Raw genomic sequence first — 11,907 nt, 5'->3', positions numbered from 1 at the left:
GATCCAAGAGAGGTTCCAGCACTGTTAGTGCAACCCTCTTGCCTCTTGAATAGCTTGTCCTTGAGGCTGCACCACTGTCAAGTCCATGTTGTCTAAAGTTCTTCTATGATAGCACTTAGTCACCATGAATAGCGTATAACTGTCTCCATGACCTGCGTATATATGTCTTCATGAACAATGTATAACTGTCTCCATGACCTGCATATATATGTCCCCATGAGCAACATATAACTGTGGATAGATGTGAGATTATATCTTCCTCTTGACAGTAGTTAGGGCTCTTTTTAGAGCTTCATTATATAGCGTATTAAGGTAGCGTATTAAGGTAGCGAATTAAGCCTCTCCTTGCAGCGATGTATAATCTTATTTAGGACAGCATATGACGGTGTATAAGGTCAACATATAGTTCACATTACCTCAAACTGTGTAATGCCTCCTATAGCTGTAGATGGACCCCTTTATGACTGCAGCTTAGAACAATGAGTTAGGGATTTCATTTAGACGGCTAGGACTTGTGTTTAAGTCTCCTCTTGACCTGTGTATAAGGCCCTCCTTCGTGTTGTGGATTAAGCTCCTCTCAACGACAGTTAGGGCCTCCTTTAGTCCACGAATTAGGGCTTCTTTAGATTGCGTATTGCAGCTCCCCAAGACAGCAGATAGACCTCCTTCAATTTGTGGCTAGTGCTCTCCATTTGGCTGCAGTTAGGGCATCATCCTCTCTACGGTTAGATTCACTGTGGCTAGGGCATCGTGCTGCAGCTAGGGCACCATACTAGGCCAGCGTACTCTTTAGTGTCTCTCCTTCTCCAAAAACCAAAGATGTGGAGAGGAGATCACATAAAGAGAGTGTCTCTAATGACTTCAAATTCTCTCCTATTTATACTAAAACGTAGATGATGAATAGACACGACTATTGGGCTTCTGAGCCTACTCAAGTTGCTGGTTGACTTGACAATTTGTTTTATAACATAAATAAATTCATAACTTCATAAATACTTATCGGAATCGGATGATCTTTAGATCAATCCTACACCTCTCGATGAGAGGGATCCAATACAAATATCAGCTGCCATAAATAAGATGACCCACATGGAGTTTGGCCCTAGTTTCAAATTTTAACATAACTTCATATGAGATAACAATCCAACATATAGTTTATTGAAGCAGGGAATGGAAAAGGTGAACATGGTGTTGCAAGGGCTTGTGTAAAATGAAAACTTGAAAGGTAAAAAATGAGTTATGATGTGGTCCAACTGAAATCATTTTCCATTGTAATAGATTATACATTTATGTAGTGCTTCAACACCATTCCCATTAAAGAAAATAGAATAGAAATTATCATCCATAGATGAAAATAGTCATTAAATTCTAGACATAATAAATTAGACAAAACTTAGCATGGATTAACAATACTTCACAAATTTAGTTTGTAAAGTTCTTGTTCCATATGAGAATATTATTTATGAATAATATACCACATATCATTATATATTATGAAGGATTTAACACTAACCAATGCCTAATTAAGGATAGGGGTACTAAATTTCAACTTTCTTTTATTCAACTCAAAGTTTTTTTATGAGATGCATCCACTTATGCTCATACAGAGATTTCAAGAATATAAACTTTATTAAAATGTAATTTTGGATCATCCACATATGGTCATTTGAATATTTTCACTCTTGATGCCACATTAGTGTCACCATGCATCTACTATATGGCAGATTGTGTTACACCTCAAGTCCATGTGTCGCCCTTGGGTGGTTCCTTGTCAACACACTTGGTCATAGCATGTCAACACGAGGGGCACTCAACCTTACCATGTCATCTGTCAACCCAAACTTAATTACCTTACATTTGGTTAAATTAATCTTTAATTAATAACGTAATGTACTATAAATTCATTTAATTAACATAACAATGTTAAATTAAAATTTATTCATATATACAAATAATTCACATGCACAATTTAAAAGTGTTGATAGTTAGCATAAACAAAAAAAAATTGACTTTTGAGTACTCTTATCCTTCTATCACTTCCCATTCCCCATTTACAATAAGTGAAATTCATTAAGTTACCAAATCATGAAACCATTAACGCAATCAGTAATGGTAAATAATTCCAAATCCACATGTGAATAAAAATCTTATATGTAAATGGGGAGGCAGGAGTGGGAGGGGTTATCTTTCGCCTATATGAAGAAAGGGAGACTCAATTTTCCTAGAGACTTGGGACCTCTACAAATAACCAGGATGAATATTCAGCCCTGGCAAGGATTGGAGTTGGTCTTCCCTAGAGTACTTTGCCAATTAATGGTTTTAGGTGATTCCATGATAGAGATTCGGCGGGTGAATAAACTTAACGACAATGATGAGCAGACTTCCATTTCCATTTTACAAAGAATTAAACTATTAATGGATAGATTTGATTTGATTGAATTTTATCATGTTAAGAGAAACTATAACAGGGTGGTTGACTCATTGGCCAACAAAGGAGTATATTTAGAACAAAGAGTTTTAAATATTGATGAAGGGTTACAAATCAAGGCAATTCCATGTGGAACAAAATTAAATCTTTACTTTTGACAATTATAAATATTAAATTAGGTTTAAGGTGGTGAGTCTCTTCCTATGATCTAGATAAGAATTACATTGAAAAATAATTTAACTCCCCTAGCATGGTGGTGACTTTGGTATGTCATGGAGGAGCGTGCAATTGTGGACACCTAGGCAGTGTTCATCATGATGTGTTGGGAACATGACAGATGGTGCAGTATTCCTAAGGTTAATAAAACCTTTCAAATGTGGGAAACATTCAATCCTGCAACTGAGATGTAGTTTGCATGTGTGAAACCTTTGGTCTTTTTGGAATTTGTTTTGGAGGGAAATAGTTCAATAATGGCTCCAATTTCCCTGGTTGACTAGTACCTGTGGATCAAGGCGACATTAAATATGATTGCAGAGGCTTCAAATCACGAAGGGTTAATCCATCGATATATAGAGAGCATTAGCACATATATGAAAGAGAATATTCTAGGATTAGAACCAATTTATGTCATGTTTGTCAACAGGTCTCGAATAGGTTTATGATTATGGAGCATAATATTGGCCATGCAAAGGAAGAGCTCAGCAATTTGCTAGTTAGACTGGTGGGTGCCCTAGAATTTTTCAGTGAATCGATCTCACAGCATGTAGAGATGATTGTGATAGAGTCATGGGACTAGAGTGAGATTTTAACACAGAGAATGGGCATTCTAGAGGTTAAAATGGATCGTATACCCCTGGATAATGAAGTGTTAAGATTTTGTGTGGGAAACCTAGCATGGGAAGATGGTGTTGATGATGAAGAGGATCATCCTAATGTAGATGAGGACAGTATAGAGCAGTGTGGGAACTCTGAGCAGCATAAGGAAAGGAGCTTTGGTTCTACTAAAGGATAAAATGCAGTCTCCCTCCAACTCGACCTTGAAGAACAGGGAGTTCAGGTCTCCGTGAACATGGAACACATGTCATGATTTTCCGAGTAGTTAATACTTTTTTATATGGTCTACGGTAGTCTTCCAACCGTTGTCCGGCGGGGTGCGGCACCACCGTGTACTTTCTTTTCGTAATACTTGTACACATGGGCTACGCCTTACCACGTTAACATACTTAATTAATCTTCTTCAATCAAGTAAAATGCATTAATCTTCATGTACACTTATAACCAATATGCAATTAAACCATGAACATAACAATTGCACACAATTATAGTGGGAGGGGCAACTCCCGAACGAGTCCGCCCAATATATATTATGAACTTCTTTCAATAATACAACCGTACAAGTGTGCCGGGCAAAGTCCACGGCCAACACTTAGAATAATTACAACAAGGCATAAGAAGCCTTTTACATACACCTTTATGTACCTTTGTCCGTGAGCGGGTCCCCACACGGGTCACCAAGACACTCACACAAAACCTGCACAATACCGTGTACCAAATCCTCCTCGACCGTGCCAAGACTTCACATAATCCAACCCCAAGATATGCGAACCTTCTTATTCTTCATGCGCATGAGAAATGCGCATTTCTCTAAGACCTTCGCACTTTTCCTCTTGTCTTTATGCGAAGACACTTGAGCGAAGATTGATGGAGATAATGAGCTCCATCTCCACCAATATATACGTATGCTTCCTTATGTTTTAAGAGGGGTGCCCAATTCATGGCCGACTCCACTTTTTAACACATAAGCCCACGCATTATATTATTTTATTTTAATTAATCACACACATATATATATGTGTGTGTACAAATCTCCATATAATATATGTTTATGTGTTTATTCGTTGCTTCAAGTGAGCCCAAGGCTTTTATGTTTACACGTACTCCATTGTGGGTTTATGGAAGGGTGTCTAGCCTTAAGGCTGACCCCTATAACTCACCACATACGCCCACAACATACATAATAACATGTCGGCTTTACTCCATTTGACAACGTCTATAAACACTTAGCCATTTTCCAAATGTCGCATTTCTGTCATGCCTTCGTCGCAAGCGACTCGCTGTTTCGTCGCACCGTACCTGCAGCTCGTCGCATCATCGGGTGGTCGCACCCGCTCGTCGGGTGACCGTGCCCGCGTCCGCCTGTAGAACCGCAGAACCGCGTCCACCAACTTGCCGCATCGCGCCCGTCTTGTCGAACCTTGCCCGCGTCCAACCATGCTGTCCACCGCATCGTTTGTCGCTCGGGCCGCCCGCCCATGGGGCGCGGGTCGCCCACGGGTCGCCCGTTAAACTATCGCACCGGCTCGTCGGGTGGCCGCACCCGCATATCAACTCGCCGCCCATCCGCAGCTCGGGTGACCGCACCTCGATTTGCCGTGCCTAATCGCCAGCTCGGGTGACCGCACCTCAGCTCGCCGTGCCTAACCGCCGGCTCGTCGGCTTGCCGGGTGACCGCACCTGCGCCTCGGCTCGTCGCCCAAGTGTCGGAGGTTCGCCCATCCGCTCGTCGCACTGTCCGTCGTTGTGCCAAAACGCGCCCGTCGTCGTGCCCCGGGGCGCCCGCCCATCGTGCACGCCTGCCCGAGACTCGAGGGCGTCACACCCTCTCTCCCTTAACCTCTCCATATTTTTCTACCTATTCATTTCCTTCCACTCCTCCTCCCTCTTTCTCTTACCCTTTTCTTTTTCTTCCTCGTCCTCTTGCTCTTCCTATTTTTCTATGGAAGCTTGATAATACTATTTTCAATCTATTTTCACAAATAATACTTTAAATATTATCTATGAAAATAAAAATGTAATTATTGATGAATTATTTTGAATTAAATAATTAATATTTAATAATAATTATGTTTAAAAATTTATTTATTAATACAGTAATATAAATTAAATAATTAGTAAATAATAATAAATATTAAAATATTTATTTTATGATTTATTTTAGGTTATGAAAATTATTTAATATTTATCTTATTATAAAAATACTTAACTTATAAATATATTTTATTACTATTTTATTATAAAAATTCTTTAACTTATAAATATATTTTATTACGATATCCAATAATACATTATTTATTGATATTGCAGGCTCCAAAAACACAAATCAGGTTAATAAAACACAAAACATTTTTATATACATATTAATATGATCAATTTACTTGAGAAAAAGTAGTAGAAAACTTTTGATCTGTAATTATTTTTAAAGTATTTTAAAATATTTTATAAAAATTAAATAGGATATATCTTATTATCTCAAATACAAGAAAAGGAAAAATACAAAGTAAATGTAACACATTAATTTCAAAAGCTTATCAGATGATAACACAATATCGTTGTATGATGAAAGTCGTTGCTTTTAGAAAAGAGTAAACAACATCGTAAGAAGTACGAAGCTAGGCAGTCTTCGCATTAAACAACACAGAAGTCCATAATCTTTACCGAATTTAGTCATTGCCAACAGCTTCAATACCAAATCAGACTGACTTATTTCTTTCTCGAAAGAGTGACCCCTACATTCACTGTGCTATATTGTTAATATCTAAGATTGATAAAGAAATCTGACTTTATTACAAACTCCACCACCATGTTACAAAGACAAAAGTAAGGCATTCGTTGTTGCATTCACCGTGCCTAAATTGTTAATATTTATAATTGACTAAGAGACATTGCTTTATTACAAACTCCGGGGGCACGCGCTGCGAAGACAAATATATAAAGTTGTTTCCTTATCGTAACCATTGTTGGCACCGAATTCACCGTTGCCGTTGCCAGATCCAGCGCCATAGCGAGAGCCAGCTTCGTAGCCTTTTTCATTACCAGAGCCTGTGACATAGCTGCCACCACTGTACCCTGAACCGTAGGCACCGTTTTTTTCCCAACGCTCACCGTAGCCTGAGCCGTATTTACCACCTTCTCTATAGCCACCATTAGAGCCAGGCGGGTATGGGGCATAAGTATTGCCACGTGACTGACGATAGCCACTGTCGTCGCCAGACCCTTCACCGTATCCACTATCGTCGTTCACAACACCATTTCCTGAATAGTACTCTGCTCCTTTACCCGAACCGGAACGCGGGTACCCGCTCCCGGCTTCTCCGTAGCCAGCACCGCTGCCAGAACCGGCGCGGGAAGCCTCGCTGTTGCCATGCCAGCCATCCGAGGCCCCGTTACCATGGCCACAGCAAGAGCTCGTTGATCCCGTGATCTCGTCTCCACAGGGTCTGCCAAAGAGCATGCCGCAAGTGTATGAAAGAGAGCATGCCCTGCGATAACAAGGTGGAACAACAAATTTCAAAACAAAGCGGGAAAACAAATTTCAAATTCAAATGGCCTCCGACAGTAGGAAATATAAATGGGAATATGCTGATAATAAATGAGAAGTACTGGAAATCATGCTGCTTTCACTAATACTCTTAAACCGCATTAAATAAACTATCGCTGAATAGAAAAGGTGGAGTCACCGGGAATTCGCCGGGGATCGGGATGTCAGACATGGTGTACATGGATACGCTCCATGACATATACATAGATGGGCCAGCCTACATTGGCATTTAATACCCAATGTATGGCTGGTTAGCTCGTGCTAAGAGTAAATATGAATAAACATGAACGCACATGTTCATTCATGATTTCAATTGTGCTATCATTATTTCACTCAGAATGCTTTAAATGGTTAAACATTATTTCTCTTTCTTGGTAAATCAAGTGGTTTGCTAACAATAATTTTTTTTTTCAATAAGTAATTTGAAATATTAATTTAAATGCATCTACCCTTAAAATGAAAATTTCCTCTTTGATTACAGCGATGGTTTATTCATATTAGTGATCTTTTACTTGAAAATTACATATAATGCATATATTTGAATGATATTCACAAAGATGTCTATTTTTAGTGGAGTTGGTGAACATTCGTTTTCTTTGCTCCATCGTTTATTCAAAATAGGCTTTCATCATTGCTAACAGAAAAAATCACATATATCTATATGTATATATATTTTAAAATGTTAACCCAGCTATTTAAATAGCGGAAATATTTTTGATATCAAACACTATTACCTTTTCTAAGTGGTTTTTTTCCCTCTTATTATTATTTAATTAAATTTTTTTATAATTATTATATTTTAATTAAAAAATCAGTTAATTTTTTTCTATTTATTTAAAAGTATTTTATTTTATGATATAAAGGTAGAGTTTTCCATTTCTTTAAAAATCACAATATTCGATTTAAAAATTTAATATAATTATTATTTTTTAATTATGAAATTTGTAATTATTATATTTTAATTAAAACTATCAATTCTTTTTTATTTATTTAAATTATTTTATTTTATGATATAAAGGGAGGAGTTTTTCATTCCCCTAAAAATTACAATACTCTATTTTTAATTTTTTTTTTTAATGACTTAGCGTGAAATCATAAGACACCTTTTAAGTAGTCAAATCATAAAGTAAACTCCTAAAACATTTACTTTAAAACTATCATATATATATAAATATAAAGATAAAGAGTAAACTCCTAAAACTCACTTGACTATATATATTTGATTGAATATATATATATGAATTTATTTTGTAGATGTAATTATATAAACTCTTTTCATCTCTTAATTATTATTACAATTTATATAAGAAGAACATGATTACTTCATGTTTTATATTTTAGATATTTTATATTATAATTCAATTTTTTTTTTTAATTATATTTTAAAATATTTCTATTGCACTCTTTCAAAATAAAATTTCATCTTATTATGAAGAAGAGATATGATTGGTAATTTTTTAAATAATTTACTATGTTAATAAATCATTGTAAAATATCCCTACAGATGAATGCTTCAGACCTAGTATAGAACATAAATGCTTCAGTATATGATTTCTAATGGAAGCAGAATGAGAATATCTCTTTATTGAAGCAGTGTAATTATTCAGAATGTTAGATTTCATATCAGAGTTGCAGAGAGGTGTAGCAGAGTTGTTGGTACTAATGGAGGTGTAGCAGAGTTGTTGGTACTAATGGAGAGTTTGGAATAGCTCTAAATCTTATCAGTATCACATTTGTTTTGCAGGTGTTTCTTATGCATTTGGCATAGAGCTATTATGTTTTATGTTGTTAATTGTATTATGTAGTAATTATATCTTGGAGGGAGGTTTTGATGTTATGGTAGAGTGTGAGTTTTATTTCATATTTTGGTGATATTATTCACTTTTTGTTGGATGCATTGTGGCCACTATATTTCTAGAGTGGAGAGCATATGATTGTGGTGATTTTATTTGATTTGATGATGGAGTTTTACTGCTAGAGTTTATATTGCAAATTTGAGTTGAGTTGAGCATAAAGTCTTGGGTTCCATTATGAAAATAATTGAAACAAGGTCTTCATAGAGTAGAGGAGGAATGAATGCATGGGTGTGGAGCAGTGATATGGAATATTTAGCAAAAGGAACAGTTTTTGAATCTAGTGGTAGTTAGATAGTCCAATCAGAGTTAGGCAAGGATGGTTGATCATGGCGGCTTTCAGCAGATGGTAGTCCATAGATCCATGTGAGAACATAGTCTTCCGGGTTAATTAGTAGAATCAAGTCTCTTTGCTGATGAGAGTCAGCTTCTTGTATATGAGATCAACTCTCCTAGCTTATGGGGGTCAACAATTTATGTAAAATACAATTTTCTCTTAGTAGAAGATTGAGAGCAGAGAAACAACAACAAGGGTGGTGCTTTTCACGGTGAAGGGTTTTCAACCAAATATCTTCTGTCACATGTGTTTTTTCTTTCTTGTGATTATGTTTGTTGATATGATTTACTTGCTTCTTCTGATTCATGCATAGTCTTGAAAATGTTTAATGACTTGTTGATAATTAGTGTGTGTTATTTAGTAAAGTAAATAAAAGGAAAAATTTGGTAATAAGACACACTACTGATTCACCCCCTCCCCTCTTAGTAGTGCTCAAATATTCCCAACAGATTCAATCCCTTGTTACATGGTTGGATAGAAAAAATGGTTTTGTAAAGATTTTATATCTTTCCAATGTGCCACATTATGTGACATAAGAAAAAAAATGGCCTCCATTAATGATTATAAAGAAATATGGAGCTTTACACACACACACACCTAATTAAGCATATACAACCAACCGTCGTGAAATAAATTTTTTAAGTAATGTGTCTCACAATCATAGTGGTGTTGATGTTTAGAAATATAAAAATATATTTCTTCAACATCATTTGAATTACTGGTGGAATAGACCAAGAAATATGGGAGCATAACCCTTGCTTTTATATCCTTATTAACTTTAAAAAATAAATAAATATGAAGTAGTTGATATCTCAATCTAAAAAACGAAGAAAGTAGTAATACTAAACATTTTTGCTAACAACATCATAAGAGTTAATACATGTTTACAATATAGCATCCAATGGGTTGTGATATAAAAAATAAAATGGGGTCACAACATATATCTACAGAAAAATTTAAAGAACAAGAGAGTAACAGTATGTTAAATAAAAGAAAGTAATATTAGAAAAATGAGGAAAGGAAATATCAGCAAAATAACACAAGGTGGAAAAGCAAGATAAGGATCCTTCATTGAATTTCCTTGAGAAAAATGTTCAGACATAATGACCCTCAAGTAATAGATTAAAATAACATGTGATTATCCTTTACAAATGATAATGTTTATGACCATGTGAGTCAAATTAAAATAGCTAGAAATAGAAATATAGTCCATGACCTATTACAACAAGATTGAACTAAACTTCTCAGGAATTGGTATAACTACTACAGAATATCAATAATCACTAATGATAAATAAACAACACAAAAAAATCAGCTGCCACCACTGTACCCTGAACCGTAGGCACCGTTTTTTTCCCAACGCTCACCGTAGCCTGAGCCGTATTTACCACCTTCTCTATAGCCACCATTAGAGCCAGGCGGGTATGGGGCATAAGTATTGCCACGTGACTGACGATAGCCACTGTCGTCGCCAGACCCTTCACCGTATCCACTATCGTCGTTCACAACACCATTTCCTGAATAGTACTCTGCTCCTTTACCCGAACCGGAACGCGGGTACCCGCTCCCGGCTTCTCCGTAGCCAGCACCGCTGCCAGAACCGGCGCGGGAAGCCTTGCTGTTGCCATGCCAGCCATCCGAGGCCCCGTTACCATGGCCACAGCAAGAGCTCGTTGATCCCGTGATCTCGTCTCCACAGGGTCTGCCAAAGAGCATGCCGCAAGTGTATGAAAGAGAGCATGCCCTGCGATAACAAGGTGGAACAACAAATTTCAAAACAAAGCGGGAAAACAAATTTCAAATTCAAATGGCCTCCGACAGTAGGAAATATAAATGGGAATATGCTGATAATAAATGAGAAGTACTGGAAATCATGCTGCTTTCACTAATACTCTTAAACCGCATTAAATAAACTATCGCTGAATAGAAAAGGTGGAGTCACCGGGAATTCGCCGGGGATCGGGATGTCAGACATGGTGTACATGGATACGCTCCATGACATATACATAGATGGGCCAGCCTACATTGGCATTTAATACCCAATGTATGGCTGGTTAGCTCGTGCTAAGAGTAAATATGAATAAACATGAACGCACATGTTCATTCATGATTTCAATTGTGCTATCATTATTTCACTCAGAATGCTTTAAATGGTTAAACATTATTTCTCTTTCTTGGTAAATCAAGTGGTTTGCTAACAATAATTTTTTTTTTCAATAAGTAATTTGAAATATTAATTTAAATGCATCTACCCTTAAAATGAAAATTTCCTCTTTGATTACAGCGATGGTTTATTCATATTAGTGATCTTTTACTTGAAAATTACATATAATGCATATATTTGAATGATATTCACAAAGATGTCTATTTTTAGTGGAGTTGGTGAACATTCGTTTTCTTTGCTCCATCGTTTATTCAAAATAGGCTTTCATCATTGCTAACAGAAAAAATCACATATATCTATATGTATATATATTTTAAAATGTTAACCCAGCTATTTAAATAGCGGAAATATTTTTGATATCAAACACTATTACCTTTTCTAAGTGGTTTTTTTCCCTCTTATTATTATTTAATTAAATTTTTTTATAATTATTATATTTTAATTAAAAAATCAGTTAATTTTTTTCTATTTATTTAAAAGTATTTTATTTTATGATATAAAGGTAGAGTTTTCCATTTCTTTAAAAATCACAATATTCGATTTAAAAATTTAATATAATTATTATTTTTTAATTATGAAATTTGTAATTATTATATTTTAATTAAAACTATCAATTCTTTTTTATTTATTTAAATTATTTTATTTTATGATATAAAGGGAGGAGTTTTTCATTCCCCTAAAAATTACAATACTCTATTTTTAATTTTTTTTTTTAATGACTTAGCGTGAAATCATAAGACACCTTTT

At 35.7% G+C, this 11,907-nt stretch overlaps 1 protein-coding gene across 1 annotated transcript; it reads right to left on the bottom strand.

Moving 5' to 3' along the window:
* Positions 1-6,158: 6,158 nt before the first annotated feature.
* On the bottom strand, positions 6,159-10,712 carry LOC149183243 (uncharacterized). The gene is made up of 2 exons (XM_089414883.1): positions 10,327-10,712; positions 6,159-6,747 (listed from the first exon to the last, which is right to left on the bottom strand). The coding sequence occupies exons 1-2, from the start codon at positions 10,710-10,712 to the stop codon at positions 6,159-6,161; spliced, it is 975 nt and encodes a 324-aa protein (XP_089271009.1).
* Positions 10,713-11,907: the final 1,195 nt, after the last annotated feature.

Source organism: Pinus tabuliformis, chromosome 3_2 (assembly GCF_031772625.1).
Source record: "Pinus tabuliformis cultivar Carrire ecotype Pingquan chromosome 3_2, CPIR1, whole genome shotgun sequence".
Classification (NCBI taxonomy): Eukaryota; Viridiplantae; Streptophyta; class Pinopsida; order Pinales; family Pinaceae; genus Pinus; species Pinus tabuliformis.
Note: the sequence above shows the minus strand (reverse complement) of the source record. Positions and strands in the feature narration are given on the sequence as shown.